The 22,190-nt window shown below is 44.8% G+C and overlaps 2 protein-coding genes across 2 annotated transcripts in view; both read left to right on the forward strand.

Annotated features, from left to right (window-relative positions):
- Positions 1 to 6,446, forward strand: part of LOC130284606 (pyrin-like) — an 11,546-nt gene extending 5,100 nt beyond the window's left edge. The window contains exon 2 of the mRNA XM_056535095.1: positions 6,271 to 6,446. Within this exon, the coding sequence (XP_056391070.1) occupies positions 6,271 to 6,304 (34 nt within the window). The 3' untranslated portion in view covers positions 6,305 to 6,446. The remainder of the gene's footprint in view (positions 1 to 6,270) is intronic.
- Positions 6,447 to 6,462: 16 nt separating this feature from the next.
- Positions 6,463 to 21,596, forward strand: LOC130285351 (mucin-3A-like). The gene is made up of 3 exons (XM_056536711.1): positions 6,463 to 6,521; positions 6,827 to 7,179; positions 19,234 to 21,596. Exons 1-3 carry the CDS (start codon positions 6,463 to 6,465, stop codon positions 21,594 to 21,596), a joined length of 2,775 nt encoding a protein of 924 aa, XP_056392686.1.
- The last annotated feature ends 594 nt before the right edge of the window (positions 21,597 to 22,190 follow it).

Consider the following 22,190-nt stretch of genomic DNA (forward strand, 5'->3'; position numbering starts at 1 on the left):
AGGGTTACACCCATAGTAGACAGGGGAGGAAAGGGTTACACACATAGTAGACAGGGGAGAGAAAGGGTTACACACATAGTAGACAGGGGGGAGAGAAAGGGTTACACACATAGTAGACAGGGGGGAGATAAAGGGTTACACACATAGTAGACAGGGGAGAGAAAGGGTTACACACATAGTAGACAGGGGGGAGAGAAAGGGTTACACACATAGTAGACAGGGGGGAGATAAAGGGTTACACACATAGTAGACAGGGGAGAGAAAGGGTTACACACATAGTAGACAGGGGGGAGAGAAAGGGTTACACACATAGTAGACAGGGGGGAGAGAAAGGGTTACACACATAGTAGACAGGGGAGAGAAAGGGTTACACACATAGTAGACAGGGAGAGAAAGGGTTACACACATAGTAGACAGGGAGAGAAAGGGTTACACACATAGTAGACAGGGGAGAGAGAAAGGGTTACACACATAGTAGACAGGGGAGAGAAAGGGTTACACACATAGTAGACAGGGGAGAGAAAGGGTTACACACATAGTAGACAGGGGAGAGAAAGGGTTACACACATAGTAGACAGGGGGAGAGAAAGGGTTACACACATAGTAGACAGGGGGGAGAGAAAGGGTTACACACATAGTAGACAGGGGGGAGAGAAAGGGTTACACACATAGTAGACAGGGGGGAGAGAAAGGGTTACACACATAGTAGACAGGGAGAGAAAGGGTTACACACATAGTAGACAGGGGGGAGAGAAAGGGTTACACACATAGTAGACAGGGGAGAGAAAGGGTTACACACATAGTAGACAGGGGGAGAGAAAGGGTTACACACATAGTAGACAGGGGGGAGAGAAAGGGTTACACACATAGTAGACAGGGAGGAGAGAAAGGGTTACACACATAGTAGACAGGGGGAGATAAAGGGTTACACACATAGTAGACAGGGGAGAGAAAGGGTTACACACATAGTAGACAGGGCAGAGAAAGGGTTACACACATAGTAGACAGGGGGGAGAGAAAGGGTTACACACATAGTAGACAGGGGAGAGAAAGGGTTACACACATAGTAGACAGGGGGAGATAAAGGGTTACACACATAGTAGACAGGGGAGAGAAAGGGTTACACACATAGTAGACAGGGGGAGAGAAAGGGTTACACACATAGTAGACAGGGGGAGAGAAAGGGTTACACACATAGTAGACAGGGGAGAGAAAGGGTTACACACATAGTAGACAGGGGGGAGAGAAAGGGTTACACACATAGTAGACAGGGGATAGAAAGGGTTACACACATAGTAGACAGGGGAGAGAGAAAGGGTTACACCCATAGTAGACAGGGGATAGAAAGGGTTACACACATAGTAGACAGGGGGAGAGAAAGGGTTACACACATAGTAGACAGGGGATAGAAAGGGTTACACACATAGTAGACAGGGGGAGATAAAGGGTTACACACATAGTAGACAGGGGGGAGAGAAAGGGTTACACACATAGTAGACAGGGGATAGAAAGGGTTACACACATAGTAGACAGGGGGGAGAGAAAGGGTTACACACATAGTAGACAGGGAGGAGAGAAAGGGTTACACACATAGTAGACAGGGGAGAGAAAGGGTTACACACATAGTAGACAGGGGGAGAGAAAGGGTTACACACATAGTAGACAGGGGGAGAGAAAGGGTTACACACATAGTAGACAGGGGGAGATAAAGGGTTACACACATAGTAGACAGGGGGAGATAAAGGGTTACACACATAGTAGACAGGGGGAGATAAAGGGTTACACACATAGTAGACAGGAGAGAAAGGGTTACACACATAGTAGACAGGAGAGAAAGGGTTACACACATAGTAGACAGGGAGGAGAGAAAGGGTTACACACATAGTAGACAGGGGAGAGAAAGGGTTACACACATAGACAGGGGAGAGAAAGGGTTACACACATAGTAGACAGGGGGGAGAGAAAGGGTTACACACATAGTAGAGGGGAGAGAAAGGGTTACACACATAGTAGACAGGGGAGAGAAAGGGTTACACACATAGTAGACAGGGGGGAGAGAAAGGGTTACACACATAGTAGACAGGGGAGAGAAAGGGTTACACACATAGTAGACAGGGGAGAGAAAGGGTTACACACATAGTAGACAGGGGGGAGAGAAAGGGTTACACACATAGTAGACAGGGGAGAGAAAGGGTTACACACATAGTAGACAGGGGGAGAGAAAGGGTTACACACATAGTAGACAGGGGGAGAGAAAGGGTTACACACATAGTAGACAGGGGGAGAGAAAGGGTTACACACATAGTAGACAGGGGAGAGAAAGGGTTACACACATAGTAGACAGGGGAGAGAAAGGGTTACACACATAGTAGACAGGAGAGAAAGGGTTACACACATAGTAGACAGGGGGGAGAGAAAGGGTTACACACATAGTAGACAGGGGGAGATAAAGGGTTACACACATAGTAGACAGGGGGGAGAGAAAGGGTTACACACATAGTAGACAGGGGGGAGAGAAAGGGTTACACACATAGTAGACAGGGGGGAGAGAAAGGGTTACACACATAGTAGACAGGGGGGAGAGAAAGGGTTACACACATAGTAGACAGGGGGGAGATAAAGGGTTACACACATAGTAGACAGGGGGAGATAAAGGGTTACACACATAGTAGACAGGGGAGAGAAAGGGTTACACACATAGTAGACAGGGGGGAGAGAAAGGGTTACACACATAGTAGACAGGGGAGAGAAAGGGTTACACACATAGTAGACAGGGGAGAGAAAGGATTACATACATAGTAGACAGGGGAGAGAAAGGGTTACACACATAGTAGACAGGGGGGAGAGAAAGGGTTACACACATAGTAGACAGGGGGGAGAGAAAGGGTTACACACATAGTAGACAGGGGAGAGAAAGGGTTACACACATAGTAGACAGGGGAGAGAAAGGGTTACACACATAGTAGACAGGGGGGAGAGAAAGGGTTACACACATAGTAGACAGGGGAGAGAAAGGGTTACACACATAGTAGACAGGGGGGAGAGAAAGGGTTACACACATAGTAGACAGGGGGGAGAGAAAGGGTTACACACATAGTAGACAGGGGGAGATAAAGGGTTACACACATAGTAGACAGGGGGAGAGAAAGGGTTACACACATAGTAGACAGGGGGAGATAAAGGGTTACACACATAGTAGACAGGGGGGAGAGAAAGGGTTACACACATAGTAGACAGGGGGAGAGAAAGGGTTACACACATAGTAGACAGGGGGGAGATAAAGGGTTACACACATAGTAGACAGGGGAGAGAAAGGGTTACACACATAGTAGACAGGGGGAGAGAAAGGGTTACACACATAGTAGACAGGGGGGAGAGAAAGGGTTACACACATAGTAGACAGGGGGGAGAGAAAGGGTTACACACATAGTAGACAGGGGAGATAAAGGGTTACACACATAGTAGACAGGGGGGAGAGAAAGGGTTACACACATAGTAGACAGGGGGGAGAGAAAGGGTTACACACATAGTAGACAGGGGGGAGAGAAAGGGTTACACACATAGTAGACAGGAGAGAAAGGGTTACACACATAGTAGACAGGGGAGGAAAGGGTTACACACATAGTAGACAGGGGGGAGAGAAAGGGTTACACACATAGTAGACGGGAGAGAAAGGGTTACACACATAGTAGACAGGGGAGAGAAACCTGGAGGGCAGCTCACACAAGCTGAAAAGAGAGAGGAGAGCAGATAGAAGGCAGTCTGCAGGGACAATCATATAGAGGAGATGGAGGTCACAGGACATTGTGGAGACTGTACAAGAAAAAGTGAGGAAAATCTTCTCTTTATAACATAACATAACATTTACCTCACTGCGTCCGTCCCCTGTAATGATTTATACCTGATCTAATGGTTATTCACCCCTTCAGCATTGCCCTGGCTTTACCTTCCCGTTTCCTCTGTGTACTGATCATAGAGATGAGTGCAGGGAGGGGATAGAGAGGACTGTGCAGCTGTAACTGTATGACCACACAGTTCTCTCTATGATCATATAGATGAGTGCTGGGAGGGGATAGAGAGGACTGTGCAGCTGTTACTGTATGGTCACACAGTTCTCTCTATGATCATATAGATGAGTGCTGGGAGGGGATTGAGAGGACTGTGCAGCTGTTACTGTATGGTCACACAGTTCCCTCTATGATCATATAGATGAGTGCTGGGAGGGGATTGAGAGGACTGTGCAGCTGTTACTGTATGACCACACAGTTCTCTCTATGATCATATAGATGAGTGCTGGGAGGGGATTGAGAGGACTGTGCAGCTGTTACTGTATGACCACACAGCTCTCTCTATGATCATATAGATGAGTGCAGGGAGGGGATAGAGAGGACTGTGCAGCTGTTACTGTATGACCACCAGTTCTCTCTATGATCATATAGATGAGTGCAGGGAGGGGGTAGAGAGGACTGTGCCGCTGTAACTGTATGACCACACAGTTCTCTCTATGATCATGGAGATGAGTGCAGGGAGGGGATAGAGAGGACTGTGCAGCTGTAACTGTATGGTCACACAGTTCTCTCTATGATCATATAGATGAGTGCTGGGAGGGGATTGAGAGGACTGTGCAGCTGTTACTGTATGACCACACAGCTCTCTCTATGATCATATAGATGAGTGCAGGGAGGGGATAGAGAGGACTGTGCAGCTGTTACTGTATGACCACCAGTTCTCTTTATGATCATATAGATGAGTGCAGGGAGGGGGTAGAGAGGACTGTGCCGCTGTAACTGTATGACCACACAGTTCTCTCTATGATCATAGTGATGAGTACAGGGAGGGGATAGAGAGGACTGTGCAGCTGTAACTATATGACCACACAGTTCTCTCTGTGATCATAGAGATGAGTGCAGGGAGGGGATAGAGAGGACTGTGCAGCTGTTACTGTATGACCACCAGTTCTCTTTATGATCATATAGATGAGTGCAGGGAGGGGATAGAGAGGACTGTGCAGCTGTTACTGTATGACCACCAGTTCTCTTTATGATCATATAGATGAGTGCAGGGAGGGGATAGAGAGGACTGTGCAGCTGATACTGTATGACCACCAGTTCTCTTTATGATCATAGAGATGAGTGCAGGGAGGGGATAGAGAGGACTGTGCAGCTGATACTGTATAACCACACAGTTCTCTCTATGATCATGGAGATGAGTGCAGGGAGGGGATAGAGAGGACTGTGCAGCTGTAACTGTATGACCACCAGTTCTCTTTATGATCATATAGATGAGTGCAGGGAGGGGATAGAGAGGACTGTGCAGCTGTTACTGTATGACCACCAGTTCTCTTTATGATCATATAGATGAGTGCAGGGAGGGGATAGAGAGGACTGTGCAGCTGATACTGTATGACCACCAGTTCTCTTTATGATCATAGAGATGAGTGCAGGGAGGGGGTAGAGAGGACTGTGCCGCTGTAACTGTATGACCACACAGTTCTCTCTATGATCATAGTGATGAGTACAGGGAGGGGATAGAGAGGACTGTGCAGCTGTAACTATATGACCACACAGTTCTCTCTGTGATCATAGAGATGAGTGCAGGGAGGGGATAGAGAGGACTGTGCAGCTGTTACTGTATGACCACCAGTTCTCTTTATGATCATATAGATGAGTGCAGGGAGGGGATAGAGAGGACTGTGCAGCTGTTACTGTATGACCACCAGTTCTCTTTATGATCATATAGATGAGTGCAGGGAGGGGATAGAGAGGACTGTGCAGCTGATACTGTATGACCACCAGTTCTCTTTATGATCATAGAGATGAGTGCAGGGAGGGGATAGAGAGGACTGTGCAGCTGATACTGTATAACCACACAGTTCTCTCTATGATCATGGAGATGAGTGCAGGGAGGGGATAGAGAGGACTGTGCAGCTGTAACTGTATGACCACCAGTTCTCTTTATGATCATATAGATGAGTGCAGGGAGGGGATAGAGAGGACTGTGCAGCTGTTACTGTATGACCACCAGTTCTCTTTATGATCATATAGATGAGTGCAGGGAGGGGATAGAGAGGACTGTGCAGCTGATACTGTATGACCACCAGTTCTCTTTATGATCATAGAGATGAGTGCAGGGAGGGGGTAGAGAGGACTGTGCCGCTGTTACTGTATGGTCACATGGTCATGTAATTTTGCTGGGATCAGGTCATTGTTTCCTGTGATACGAGATTCTTAAGGTGAATGAGTGAGAATCATCTATATCTTCTCTTTATAGGAAACATTTACCTTCTAAATACATGGAACTGTGAAGAAGGTTCAGTCCTCAGGAAGGACCTCGGGGAGAAGCTCCGCCATCACCTCCCTCTGCCGACATTCTCTGACATTTATTTTATACAATATTCAGTCCAATTATTGTTTATATTTGTACAATAATAAATCGGTTTCGTTACATGTGATGTTCCGTGTGATGTCATGTGGGGTCATACGTGTGCGCGGTGTCCATACATTCCTGCGCTGTAAGGTCAGGTAAGATGTAGACATTGATGTGGATGGATTTGGCTTCATGTTTAGTCTCCATGACGACACCGCTCCTGTCACGTAGTCATCAGAATGTCTCAGTAGTGCAGCCTCCCGGCCTAAGATCAGAAGAATACAGAGAACACGACCTTTGTATTACAGGGTTAAATACATCCTGTATTATCAGTCCAGTAACACCAGGTACAACATGGCGGCCTCTGTTATTTTTAGGGCCACATACCTCAGACCCACCACCCGCGCTGGTTTCTCATATTACGGCTGAACATTCAGGATCTCACGTAAACGAGATGAAGACAAGATAAAGAACAAGATAAAGAACAAGATAAAGAACAAGATAAAGAACAAGATGAAGAACAAGATGAAGAACAAGATGAAGAACAAGATAAAGAACAAGATAAAGAACAAGATAAAGAACAAGATAAAGAACAAGATAAAGAACAAGATAAAGAACAAGATAAAGAACAAGATAAAGAACAAGATAAAGAACAAGATAGAGAACAAGATAGAGAACAAGATAAAGAACAAGATAAAGAACAAGATAAAGAACAAGATAAAGAACAAGATAAAGAACAAGATAAAGAACAAGATAAAGAACAAGATAAAGAACAAGATAAAGAACAAGATAAAGAACAAGATAAAGAACAAGGTGATTTCTTCTATGTTCACACGACTGAAATTCTGCAATTCTGCTCAAATTCAGTTCTGTAAAATTTCACATTTTTTGCGGATTTTTTTGATAACATGCTATTGGCAAATTTCGGGGAGAACGTGTCGGATGTGCTCCAAATCTGTCTGTGCAAAATGTATCAACCGTACGCGAGCTTGTAGATAAATTTTGCTCAAACATAGACATTCCTTCATGTTTCTACCATCCGACACATCGGTTCCTGACACGGACATCAGGTGTCAGCAGAGAGCACTGTGGACAAGACAAAAAAGAAATTCAAAAAGAAAATAACTTCTTCTGGAGCATACAGCAGCTGATAAGTACTGTAAGGGTTAAGATTTTTAAACAGACGTAATTTACAAATCTGTTTAACTTTCTGACACTAGTGGATTTGAAAAAAAAAAAGAATTTCCACCGAAGTACCCCTTTAATATACAAATTTCTCAAGTATACAAAGTGCGTGTATGCTACGGTGGGGGTCAAAAGTTTGTGCACCCCAGGTAATAATTAGTATTAATCTGCATAAAGAAGCCAAGGAAAGATGGAAAAATCTCCAAAAGGCATCAAATTACAGATTAGACATTCTTATAATATGTCAACAAAAGTTAAATTTTATTTCCATCATTTACACTTTCAAAATAACAAAAAACAAAAAAATGGCGTCTGCAAAAGTTTGGGCACCCTGCAGAATTTATAGCATGCACTGCCCCCTTTGCAAAGCTGAGACCTGCCAGTGTCATGGATTGTTCTCAATCATCATCTGGGAAGATCAAGTGATGTCAATCTCAAAGGTTTTAAATGCCCAGACTCATCTGACCTTGCCCCAACAATCAGCACCATGGGTTCTTCTAAGCAGTTGTCTAGAAATCTGAAACTGAAAATAGTTGACGCCCACAAAGCTGGAGAAGGCTATAAGAAGATAGCAAAACGTTTTCAGATGTCAATATCCTCTGTTCGGAATGTAATTAAGAAATGGCAGTCATCAGGAACAGTGGAAGCTAAAGCAAGATCTGGAAGACCAAAAGAAATATCAGACAGAACAGCTCGCAGGATTGTGAGAAAAACAATTCAAAACCCACGTTTGACTGCACAATCCCTCCAGAAAGATCTGGCAGACACTGGAGTTGTGGTACACTGTTCCACTATAAAGAGATACTTGTACAAATATGGTCTTCATGGAAGAGTCATCAGAAGAAAACCTCTTCTACGTCCTCACCACAAAAATCAGTGTTTGAACCTTGCAAATGAACATATAGACAAGCCTGATGCATTTTGGAAACAAGTTCTGTGGACCGATGAGGTTAAAATTTTACTTTTTGGCTGGAATGAGCAAAGGTACGTTTGGTGAAGAAGGGGAACAGAATTTAATGAAAAGAACCTCTGTCCAACTGTTAAGCATGGGGGTGGGGTGGATCAATCATGCTTTGGGGTTGTATTGCAGCCAGTGGCACAGGGAACATCTCACGAGTAGAAGGAAAAATTGATTCAATAACATTTCAGCAAATTTTGGATGCTAACTCGATGCCATCTGTGAAAAAGCTGAAGTTAAAGATAGGATGGCTTCTACAAATGGATAATGATCCTAAACACACCTCGAAATCCACGGGGGATTACATCAAGAGGCGTAAACTGAAGGTTTTGCCATGGCCTTCACAATCTCCTGACCTCAACATAATTGAAAATCTATGGATAGACCTTAAAAGAGCAATGCGTGACAGACAGCCCAGAAATCTCAAAGAACTGGAAGACTTTTGTAAGGAAGAATGGGCAAAGATACCTCAAACAAGAATTGAAAGACTCTTGGCTGGATACAAAAAGCGTTTACAAGCTGTGATACTTCCCAAAGGGGGCAGTACGAGATATTAACTCTGCAGGGGGCCCAAACTTTTGCAGACGCCATTTTTTTGTTTTCTGTTATTTTGAAAGTGTAAATGATGGAAATAAAATGTAACTTTTGTTGACATATTATAAGAATGTCTAATCTGTAATTTGATGCCTTTTGGAGATTTTTCCATCTTTCCTTGGCTTCTTTATGCACATTAATAAACATTTTTACCTGGGGTGCCCAAACTTTTGATCCCCACTGTATATACCGTTGATATCTATGCTGCCATCTTGTGGTCAATTTTGAATACCGCTGTGAATTAGGCCAGAATACTCCCATCTAGTGGTCACATTTAGGTATTACAGATATTACAGATAGGTATTACATTTGATTGTTGATGTCTTATTTGTGCGACAATATTCCTATCTTCCAAATCTTAAAGAATTTTAGAGGTATTTATTGTGTTATTCTCTGAGGATCTCACTTGTTTAGAATTTTTTTTAATCCGCGGTCCTCATATTTTTATTTTTGAGAGATACTTTTTATTACTTTATCTTCATCGCATATAAATTATAAGACAAAATGATTTTACATTTGCACAATAATAAATCAGTTTCCTTACATGTGATGGTTCTGCGGATATTGTTTGTGGATTATGTAAATGTGAAGGAGAAGAACTTAATGCGCTTAGAATCTGCTAGGAGCAGCGGCGGATTGTTGCTATGAACAGGCACAGTGGGAGGCACACAATAGGGGTTGGTCATAGGCGAATCCGCAACGGAAAACACGCTGCGGATCTGTTACGTGTCACCCTACCCATATACATATTTAATTATTTTTTGTTTGCTTAGCTTATAGAGTAGCTCTCATGATCATGTTACATATAATCCCCCCAGGTCACTGCCCCCATCATGATAAACCACCCCCGGCCTTTATTTTTATTATTTTTTAGTTTTCTACCTTGATATTGTTCTGTATTTTCTGCTCAGTCTCAGTCAGATTCACAGACTGGGAAGGGGGCGTTCCCCAGCAGGCGTGACATCATCTGAAGCCATACAGGGGAGAACTTCCTCCCTCACTCTGCTACACACAGCCCAGAGCAGTTCAGTGTGTGAGATGAGCTATGATTGGCTAAGGCTGCACACACCTCCCTCAGCACTCCACTGCATTTCCTGATTTTGGTCTTCTGCCGGGCCAGCAAGAGACCAAAGTCTGTGCAAGAGATGAGGGGAAATGTGCTCTGGACAAGTAGGGAGACACCTAGTGGTAGCTTTTTTAAACACAAATAAAACATAGAAAACCTCTATATTAGAAAGATTTTTTTTTTATTTACCATAAGGAGTGCCATAGCAAAAGTTAGTTTTAATGATAGTGCCCATATAAGTAGGAAAATATAAATTGTACCTCACTGCATGTACGTGGTATTTTAGGGTCAGTGGTGTTTTTTCATGCATTTTCCCGTAGAACTGTCTATAGTACCAGATGACGACGATTGTCCTGTGGATTTATTTACAATGTGAGGAATCGGCCGCAATTTGGCTCTGAGACCCCCGGAGAGGTGATCTGGTTCTTTATTTTCATCACAAAAAAATCCACAACGCAGTTTTAAAGGGGTACTCTACTATCAGCAGCCAGGACATGTGTCTAATGCCAGACATCACCGATCACGGTGATGCCGGCATTAACCTCTGCGATGACTCTGCGGTGTCTAAAATGAGCACGGTGTCCCGATAATCTGAGAAGATGGTGGGAGGGCGCTTACCTGCCTCCTCACCGTCTGATCATTGCTAGGATGCTCCAGAGTGCCTCGAGCACGGATAACACTGATCAATGCTATGCTAAAAAATATAAGGTTAGTTAAACCGCACAATCAATGGCGTAGTCGTAAAAATACCAAAATGCTGCTGAGGCACCCTGGAGTAATCGAGCACGGATAACACTGATCAATGCTATGCTAAAAAATATAAGGTTAGTTAAACCGCACAATCAATGGCGTGGTCGTAAAAATACCAAACTTGCATATTTTTGGTCTCTTTGTGTACCCCCCCCCCCCAAAAAAAAGTACAAAAATGGATCAAAAAGTCCCATCAAAACAAAAATGGTACCGATAAAAACTACAGACCACGGCGCAAAAAATGAGCTCATACATCCCTGTATACGGGAAGAAAAAAAAAAATTTTAATGGTCAAAAGAGGAGAATTTTTTGCATACTGATTTTCGTGCACAAAGTTATAATTTTTTAACAGAAGTACAACAAATCAAACCTATAGACGTTGGGTATCAATTTCATCGTATGGACCTACAGAATAAAGAGAATGCACTGCGTGGAAGGAGAAGCCGCGTAAAATTACAAAATGGCGTTTGTTTGTTGTTTTTTTCAATTTTGTCCTACAAGTACAGTGGTCCCTCAAGTTACAATATTAATCGGTTCCAGGACGACCATTGTATGTTGAGACCATTGTATGTTGGGACCAGAACTATACATGCATATAATACTATACATATAATAGTAAGAAAGATCTGCAGGAGCTGTAATCACTGTCTATGTCAGTGTTTCCCAACCAGGGTGCCTCCAGCTGTTGCAAAACTACAACTCCCAGCATGCCCGGACAGCCGTTGGCTGTCCGGGCATGCTGGAAGCTGTAGTTTTGCAACAGCTGGAGGCACCCTGGTTGGGAAACAATGGTTTATGTAGAGGACAGGAGCTTCTTCAGGGTCCTATACAGTACACACAGTGTCCCAAATGGAGCCGCCCTTACTTGGTGTCCAAAGGAGCAGCTAACCCTGGCACAGGTAAGGAGTAGTACAGAACTTGTAGTTCCTCCCTGTACTGTAGGGGGCGCTACCAGACACCAGTCAGTGCATGCACTTCAGTAATACAGGTAAAGAGTACAGAACATGTAATACCTCCCTGTACTGTAGGAGGTGCTACCAGACAGCAGTCAGTGTATACACTTCAGTAATACAGGTAAAGAGTACAGAACATGTAATACTTCCCTGTACTGTAGGTGTCACTACCAGACACCAGTCAGTGCATACACTTCAGTAATACAGGTAAAGAGTACAGAACATGTAATACCTCCCTGTACTGTAGGGGGCGCTACCAGACACCAGTCAGTACATACACTTCAGTAATACCAGTAAAGAGTACAGAACATGTAATACCTACTGTACTGTAGGGGGCGCTACCAGACACTAGTCAGTGCATACACTTCAGTAACACAGGCAAAGAGTACAGAACATGTAATACCTCCCTGTACGGTAGGGGGCGCTACCAGACACCAGTCAGTGCATGCACTTCAGTAATACAGGTAAAGAGTACAGAACATGTAATACCTCCCTGTACTGTAGGAGGCGCTACCAGACACCAGTCAGTGTATACACTTCAGTAATACAGGTAAACAGTACAAAACATGTAATACCTCCCTGTACTGTAGGAGGCGCTACCAGACACCAATCAGTGCATACACTTCAGTAATACAGGTAAAGAGTACAGAACATGTAATACCTCCCTGTACTGTAGGGGGCGCTACCAGACACCAGTCAGTGTATACACTTCAGTAATACAGGTAAAGAGTACAGAACATGTAATACCTCCCTGTACTGTAGGAGGCGCTACCAGACACCAGTCAGTGCATATACTTCAGTAATACAGGTAAAGAGTACAGAACATGTAATACCTCTCTGTACTGTAGGGGGCGCTATCAGACACCAGTCAGTGCATACACTTCAGTAATACAGGTGAAGAGTACAGAACATGTAATACCTACTGTACTGTAGGGGTCGCGCTACCAGACACCAGTCAGTGCATACACTTCAGTAATACAGGTAAAGAGTGCAGAACATGTAATACCTCCCTGTACTGTAGGGGGCGCTACCAGACACCAGACAGTGCATACACTTCAGTAATACAGGTAAAGAGTACAGAACATGTAATACCTCGCTGTACTGTATGGGGCGCTACCAGACACCAGTCAGAGCATACACTTCAGTAATACAGGTAAAGAGTGCAGAACATGTAATACCTCCCTGTACTGTAGGGGGCGCTACCAGACACCAGTCAGTGCATACACTTCAGTAATACAGGTAAAGAGTACAGAAGATGCAATACCTCCCTGTACTGTAGGGGGCGCTACCAGACACCAGTCAGTGCATACACTTCAGTAATACAGGTAAAGAGTACAGAATATGTAATACCTCCCTGTACTGTAGGGGGCGCTACCAGACACCAGTCAGTGCATACACTTCAGTAATACAGGTAAAGAGTACAGAATATGTAATACCTCCCTGTACTGTAGGGGGTGCTACCAGACACCAGTCAGTGCATACACTTCAGTAATACAGGTAAAGAGTACAGAATATGTAATACCTCCCTGTACTGTAGGGGGCGCTACCAGACACCAGTCAGTGCATACACTTCAGTAATACAGGTAAAGAGTACAAAACGTAATACCTCCCTGTACTGTAGGAGGTGCTACCAGACACCAGTCAGTGCATACACTTCAGTAATACAGGTAAAGATTACAGAACATGTAATACCTCCCTGTACTGTAGGGGGCACTACCAGACACCAGTCAGTGCATACACTTCAGTAATACAGGTAAAGAGTACAGAATATGTAATACCTCCCTGTACTGTAGGGGGTGCTACCAGACACCAGTCAGTGCATACACTTCAGTAATACAGGTAAAGAGTACAGAATATGTAATACCTCCCTGTACTGTAGGGGGCGCTACCAGACACCAGTCAGTGCATACACTTCAGTAATACAGGTAAAGAGTACAGAATATGTAATACCTCCCTGTACTGTAGGGGGCGCTACCAGACACCAGTCAGTGCATACACTTCAGTAATACAGGTAAAGAGTACAGAAGATGCAATACCTCCCTGTACTGTAGGGGGCGCTACCAGACACCAGTCAGTGCATACACTTCAGTAATACAGGTAAAGAGTACAGAATATGTAATACCTCCCTGTACTGTAGGGGGCGCTACCAGACACCAGTCAGTGCATACACTTCAGTAATACAGGTAAAGAGTACAGAATATGTAATACCTCCCTGTACTGTAGGGGGTGCTACCAGACACCAGTCAGTGCATACACTTCAGTAATACAGGTAAAGAGTACAGAATATGTAATACCTCCCTGTACTGTAGGGGGCGCTACCAGACACCAGTCAGTGCATACGCTTCAGTAATACAGGTAAAGAGTACAAAACGTAATACCTCCCTGTACTGTAGGAGGTGCTACCAGACACCAGTCAGTGCATACACTTCAGTAATACAGGTAAAGATTACAGAACATGTAATACCTCCCTGTACTGTAGGGGGCACTACCAGACACCAGTCAGTGCATACACTTCAGTAATACAGGTAAAGAGTACAGAATATGTAATACCTCCCTGTACTGTAGGGGGTGCTACCAGACACCAGTCAGTGCATACACTTCAGTAATACAGGTAAAGAGTACAGAATATGTAATACCTCCCTGTACTGTAGGGGGCGCTACCAGACACCAGTCAGTGCATACACTTCAGTAATACAGGTAAAGAGTACAGAATATGTAATATCTCCCTGTACTGTAGGGGGTGCTACCAGACACCAGTCAGTGCATACACTTCAGTAATACAGGTAAAGATTACAGAACATGTAATACCTCCCTGTACTCTAGGGGGCACTACCAGACACCAGTCAGTGCATACACTTCAGTAATACAGGTAAAGAGTACAAAACGTAATACCTCCCTGTACTGTAGGAGGTGCTACCAGACACCAGTCAGTGCATACACTTCAGTAATACAGGTAAAGATTACAGAACATGTAATACCTCCCTGTACTGTAGGGGGCACTACCAGACACCAGTCAGTGCATACACTTCAGTAATACAGGTAAAGAGTACAGAACATGTAATACCTCCCTGTACTGTAGGGGGCGCTACCAAGCACCAGTCAGTGCATACACTTCAGTAATACAGGTAAAGAGTACAGAATATGTAATACCTCCCTGTACTGTAGGGGGCGCTACCAGACACCAGTCAGTGCATACACTTCAGTAATACAGGTAAAGAGTACAGAATATGTAATACCTCCCTGTACTGTAGGGGGCGCTACCAGACACCAGTCAGTGCATACACTTCAGTAATACAGGTAAAGAGTACAGAATATGTAATACCTCCCTGTACTGTAGGGGGTGCTACCAGACACCAGTCAGTGCATACACTTCAGTAATACAGGTAAAGAGTACAGAACATGTAATACCTCCCTGTACTGTAGGGGGCACTACCAGACACCAGTCAGTGCATGCACTTCAGTAATACAGGTAAAGAGTACAGAAAATGTAATACCTCTCTGTACTGTAGGGGGCGCTACGAGACACCAGTCAGTGCATGCACTTCAGTAATACAGGTAAAGAGTACAGAACATGTAATGCCTCCCTGTACTGTAGGGGGTGCTACCAGACACCAGTCAGTGCATACACTTCAGAAATACAGGTAAAGAGTACAGAACATGTAATACCTCCCTGTACTGTAGGGGGCGCTACAAGACAGGAATTCAGTGCATACACTTCAGTAATACAGCAGTTTTACCAGTGAATGCCCATTCTGATTGGTCGGTTCCTCCAGTAGTGACAGGTTTCGCAGTTCTGGACTGTCTGTACATTGTATGTTGAGTCTGGTTTCAACTTACAATGGTCCAGAAAAGACCAGAAAAGATCATTATATGTTGAAACTATTGTATGTTGAGGCCATTGTAAGTTGAGGGATCACTGTATATTTTTTTTTCTTTTTGTTTCATCATAGATTTTGTGGTAAAATGACTGATGTCAATAAAAATAAAAATTGGTGTTGCCAAAAAAAAATAAACCCATAAAGGTCTGACAGTGGAAAACTGAAGTTATTATGATTTCTAGAAGATGAGGAGGGAAAAACAAAAGTGGAAAAAATGGAAAAACCCTGAGTCCTTAAGGGGTTAATAAAAATTTGTTTTTTTTTAAATACCTGCTTGGTTTTGCCACGCCACTATTAACCCAGAGCGCACAGCGACATGCATGTACCGGCAGGAGGACCGTCATGAATAATGGCAGACAGTGCACCATTAACCCTTCAGATGCTGTGATAAATAATGATCACGGCTTCTGAAGTATCTGCGGCACTCGGGAGGGACTTATCGGACCACACGAAGGTGATTGCGGAGGTCCGATGAGTAAACTCAGGGGGCGGAGCTCCTCTCCATACAAGCAGCTCACCGATATCCCTATGGGACGTAAAAAAATTATACTGGTGCCAGATAGTTAAACAGATTTGCAAATCACTTCTATTTTTTATTGGGGAAGAGGCTTATTCTCTTTTATTAAAGGGGCACTCCAGTGGAAAACAATTACTTTTTTAAATCAAAGGGCGCCAGAAAGTTAAACACATTTGTAAATTACTTCTATTGAAAGATCCTTATCCTTCCAGTACTTATCAGCTGCTGTATGCTCCAGAGGAAGTTGTGCAGTTCTTTCCAGTCTGAGCACAGTGCTCTCTGCTGACACCTCTGTCCGTGTCAGGAACTGTCCAGAGCAGGAGAGGTTTACTATGGGGATTTTCTCTTACTCTGGACAGTTCCTGACACGGACAGAAGTGTCAGCAGAGAGCACTGTGGTCACACTGGAAAGAACTACACAACTTTCTGTGGAGCATACAGCAGCTGATAAGTACTGGAAGGATAAGGATCTTTCAATAGAAGTCATTTACAAATTTGTTTAACTTTCTGGCACCCTTTGATTTTAAAAAAATTATTGTTTTCCACTGGAGTGCCCCTTTAATAAAAGAGAATAAGCCTCTCCCCCAATAAAAAATATGATTACCCTCTATTCCCATTTTACAAATAAAAAAAAACATAAAACAATTTAAATAAGCATATTTGGTATCATCGCATGCAGAAATGTCCAATCGATTAGGATATCATGTTAAAGGGGTACTCTGGTGGAAAACTTTTTTTTTATTTTTTTTTATGAACTGGTGCCAGAAAGTTAAACAGATTTTTAAATTACTTCTCTTAAAAAACCTTTATCCTTCCAGTCAGCAGAGAGCACTGTGGACAAGACCATAAAGAAATCCAAAAAGAAAAGAATTTCCTCTGTAGCATACAGCTGCTAAAAAGTACTGGAAGGATAAAGATTTTTTAATAGAAGTAATTTACAAATCTGTTTAACTTTCTGGCACCCGTTGATTAAAAAAAATAATGTTTTCCACCGGAGTACCCCTTTAAACATAAAAAAAAACACAAAAGTTCAAGATTGCAGATTTTTAGTCACTTCTCACCCCAGAAAAAAAGTATAAAAAGTGATCAAATAGTAATATATACGCAAAAGTGGTACCCATAAAAACTACAGATCATGGCGCAAAAACAAAAACCCTTATACAGTCCCGTATAGGGAACAATAGGAAAGTTATAGGGGTCAGAAGAGGACAATTTTAAACACTTTTTTTATTTTTTTTTAACAAATTAAATGTGACTTATTTTGACTTTAGTACAATACTAAATAAGTATATAAACCTGGGTATTGTTTTAATCGTATTGATCCACAGAATAAAGAATAAATGTCAGTTTTACCGTGAATCGCACTGTTTAAAAATGCAACCCCTGAAATTAGTAAAATTGTGGTTTTCTTTTCGATTTCCCACCGTTAATATTTTTTTGGGTTGCGCATTACATTTTATGGTAAAATGAGTGATGTCATTATGAAGTAAAATTCCTCACTCAAAAAACGAGCCCTCGTACGGGTCTGTGGATGGAAAAATAAAAGACTTATAGCTGTTAGAAGGCGAGGAGGACAAAAACGAAAGCGCAAACTGGAAAATTGGCCGGGTCCTTAAAGAGTTAAAATATAGCGGCAATGAATCGCATTGTGAACGGCATGAACTTAAAAATAATACCAGTCGCCGTGTCCCTTACTGGGTTAAAGGGGTACTCCGGTGAAAACCTTTTTTCTTTTAAATCAACTGGTGGCAGAAAGTTAAACATATTTGTAAATGACTTCTATTAAAAAAATCTTAATCCTTCCAGTACTTATTAGCTGCTGAATGCTACAGAGGAAATTCCTTTCTTGTTGGAACACTGATGACATCACGAGCACAGTGCTCTCTGCTGACATCTCTGTCCATTTTAGCTACAGTGCATAGCAGATGTATGCTAAGGGCAGCATGGTGGCTCAGTGGTTAGCACTGCTGCCTTGCAGTGCTGGGGACTTGGGTTCAAATCCCACCAAGGACAACAATAAATAAAGTGTTATTATTATTATTATAATAACATCAGCAGAGAGAACTGTGCTCGTGATGTCATCAGAGAGCATTCCAAAAAGAAAAGAAATTCTGTAGTCCTCTGTAGTATTCAGCAGCGATTAAGTACAGGAAGGATTAAGATTTTTTAATAGAAGTAATTTACAAATATGTTTAACTTTCTGCCAACAGTTGATTTAAAAGAAAAAAGGTTTTCACCGGAGTACCCCTTTAAAGTTGCAAAGTATACACCCTTTATACAGTTTCCCTTAAAAACGTGTAATATCTGATTTGTCCAGTAGGTGGCAGCACAGGGTAATAGTAAACTATAGGGTGACAATATCTCCATAGGGCAGTGTTTTCCAACCAGGGTGCCTCCCGCTGTTGCAAAACTACAACTCCCATCATGCCCGGACAGCCGTTGGCTGTCCGGGCATGCTGGGAGTTGTAGTTTTGAAACAGCGGGAGGCACCCTGGTTGGAAAACACTGCTGTAGGGAATCTGTTGCTTGTGTTAGATGCAAGTGACCCCTTAAAATGTCCCAGGATGCCATGTTTGTGCCCAGATTTTATTTAAAAAAAATAATAATATATATATATATATATAATGCTTTTAGCTTCATTTATCATGTTTTCAGCTTCTTTCATTCTCCTCTGCTGCCATCTTGTGGTCGAGATGGTGCATTACACACACAGGCACCTCCATATAAGATCATGTCACTCGCTGGAATGATAAGCTCCTACGTAGTGGGCACCGGGCCAGGGATGACGTCTGCGCCATGTCCGGGAAATGTGCCACAGCCAGTCAGCGTATGGTGACGGGCGGCGGGTCAGGTGCGGGGGTCTCTCTATTTCATGGCTCCGTTATTGTAGGTAGACGTAAAGGGGTTATTCAGGGATAGAAAAACAGAGCTAATTTCTTTCAAAACAGCGCTACACCGGTCCTTAGGTTGTGTGCGGTATTTCATCTCCATCCTCACCTCCACCCTCACCTCCATCCTCACCTCCATCCTCACCTCCACCCTCACCTCCACCCTCAACTCCATCCTCACCTCCATCCTCACCTCCACCCTCACCTCCACCCTCAACTCCATCCTCACCTCCATCCTCACCTCCACCCTCACCTCCACCCTCACCTCCACCCTCAACTCCATCCTCACCTCCATCCTCACCTCCACCCTCACCTCCACCCTCACCTCCACCCTCAACTCCATCCTCATCTCTACCCTCAACTCCATCCTCACCTCCACCCTCACCTCCACCCTCACCTCCACCCTCTCCTCCATCCTCACCTCCATCCTCACCTCCACCCTCAACTCCATCCTCATCTCCATCCTCATCTCCACCCTCACCTCCATCCTCACCTCCACCCTCACCTCCATCCTCACCTCCATCCTCACCTCCACCCTCACCTCCATCCTCACCTCCATCATCACCTCCATCCTCACCTCCACCCTCACCTCCACCCTCACCTCCACCCTCACCTCCACCCTCACCTCCACCCTCACCTCCACCCTCAACTCCATCCTCACCTCCATCCTCATCTCCATCCTCACCTCCATCCTCACCTCCATCCTCATCTCCACCCTCAACTCCATCCTCATCTCTACCCTCATCTCCATCCTCATCTCCACCCTCACCTCCATCCTCACCTCCACCCTCAACTCCATCCTCATCTCTACCCTCATCTCCATCCTCATCTCCACCCTCACCTCCACCCTCACCTCCATCCTCACCTCCAACCTCACTTCCACCCTCATCTCCACCCTCACCTCCACCCTCACCTCCACCCTCACCTCCATCCTCACCTCCATCCTCACCTCCACCCTCATCTCCACCCTCACCTCCATCCTCACCTCCACCCTCACCTCCATCCTCACCTCCACCCTCACCTCCACCCTCACCTCCACCCTCACCTCCATCCTCATCTCCACCCTCAACTCCATCCTCATCTCTACCCTCATCTCCACCCTCATCTCCACCCTCACCTCCATCCTCACCTCCATCCTCACCTCCACCCTCACCTCCACCCTCACTTCCACCCTCATCTCCACCCTCACCTCCACCCTCACCTCCATCCTCACCTCCATCCTCACCTCCATCCTCACCTCCACCCTCATCTCCATCCTCACCTCCACCCTCACCTCCACCCTCACCTCCACCCTCACCTCCACCCTCACCTCCATCCACACCTCCATCTTCATCTCCATCCTCATCTCCATCCCCACCTCCACCCTCATCTCCATCCTCATCTCCATCTTCATCTCCATCCTCACCTCCACCCTCATCTCCATCCTCATCTCCATCCACACTTCCATCCTCACCTCCATCCTCACGTCCATCCTCACCTCCATCCTCACCTCCACCCTCACCTCCACCCTCACCTCCACCCTCACCTCCACCCTCAACTCCATCCTCATCTCCACCCTCATCTCCACCCTCATCTCCACCCTCACCTCCACCCTCACCTCCATCCTCACCTCCATCCTCACCTCCACCCTCAACTCCACCCTCATCTCTACCCTCATCTCCATCCTCATCTCCACCCTCACCTCCACCCTCACCTCCACCCTCACCTCCACCCTCACCTCCACCCTCACCTCCACTCTCACCTCCATCCTCACCTCCACCCTCACCTCCACCCTCACCTCCACCCTCACCTCCACCCTCATCTCCATCCACACCTCCATCCACACCTCCATCCTCATCTCCATCCCCACCTCCACCCTCACCTCCACCCTCACCTCCACCCTCACCTCCATTCTCACCTCCATCCTCACCTCCACCCTCACCTCCACCCTCACCTCCACCCTCACCTCCACCCTCACCTCCACCCTCACCTCCATCCACACCTCCATCCTCACCTCCACCCTCACCTCCACCTTCACCTCCACCCTCACCTCCACCCTCATCTCCACTCTCACCTCCATCCTCACCTCCATCCTCACCTCCACCCTCACCTCCACCCTCATCTCCACCCTTATCTCCACCCTCATCTCCACCCTCACCTCCACCCTCACCTCCACCCTCACCTCCACCCTCACCTCCATCATCCTCACCTCCATCCTCACCTCCATCCTCATCTCCATCCTCACCTCCATCCTCATCTCCATCCTCATCTCCATCCTCACCTCCATCCTCACCTCCATCCTCACCTCCATCCTCACCTCCATCCTCACCTCCACCCTCACCTCCACCCTCACCTCCACCCTCATCTCCATCCTCATCTCCATCCTCATCTCCATCCTCATCTCCATCCTCATCTCCACCCTCACCTCCACCCTCACCTCTCTCCATCTACAGGTGCCATAAAGTTAAACAGATTTTTAAATTACTTCTGTATCAAAATCTTAACCCTTCCAGTACTTTAAGCTGCTGCATCCGACAGAGGAAGTTCTTTTCTTTTTAAATTTATTTTCTGTATGACCACAGTGCTCTCTGCTGACACCTCTGTCTATGTCAGGAACTGTCCGGAGCAGGAACAAATCCCCATAGCAAACATCTCCTACTCTAGACAGTTCCTGACATGGACAGAGGTGTCAGCAGAGAGCACTGTGGTCAGACAGAAAAGAAATTCAAAAAGAAAAGAACTTCCTCTGTAGTATACGGCAGCTGATAAGTACTGGAAGGATTAAGATTTTGAAATAGAAGTCATTTACAAATCTGTTTAACTTTCTGGCACCAGTTGACTTTAAAAAATAGTTTTCCACTGGAGTACCCCTTTATCGGCCATTTAGGCAGCATTGGCAGTATGAAAGGGGCCTTATCTTTACGGCTTCAAGATGAAAGCATACAGCTTCTAGAATCAGTCACAGCTCTTGGGGTCTCTTGGCGCTGTCTTTCCATCTTATTGTCTCTTAAGATTCCATTGATAACACCACCTTGGGCTAACAGGATGACTTACCG

Source organism: Hyla sarda, chromosome 8 (genome assembly GCF_029499605.1).
Source record: "Hyla sarda isolate aHylSar1 chromosome 8, aHylSar1.hap1, whole genome shotgun sequence".
NCBI classification, from domain to species: Eukaryota; Metazoa; Chordata; class Amphibia; order Anura; family Hylidae; genus Hyla; species Hyla sarda.

Coding starts and splice junctions, on each gene's coding strand:
- LOC130285351 (XM_056536711.1), top strand. CDS start 6,463: ATGTCATGTGGGGTCATACGTGTGCGCGGTGTCCATACATTCCTGCGC. Junction 6,522..6,826: donor TTCCTGCGCTGTAAGGTCAG/GTAAGATGTAGA, acceptor AACGAGATGAAG/ACAAGATAAAGAACAAGATA. Junction 7,180..19,233: donor AGAACAAGATAAAGAACAAG/GTGATTTCTTCT, acceptor ACCGGTCCTTAG/GTTGTGTGCGGTATTTCATC.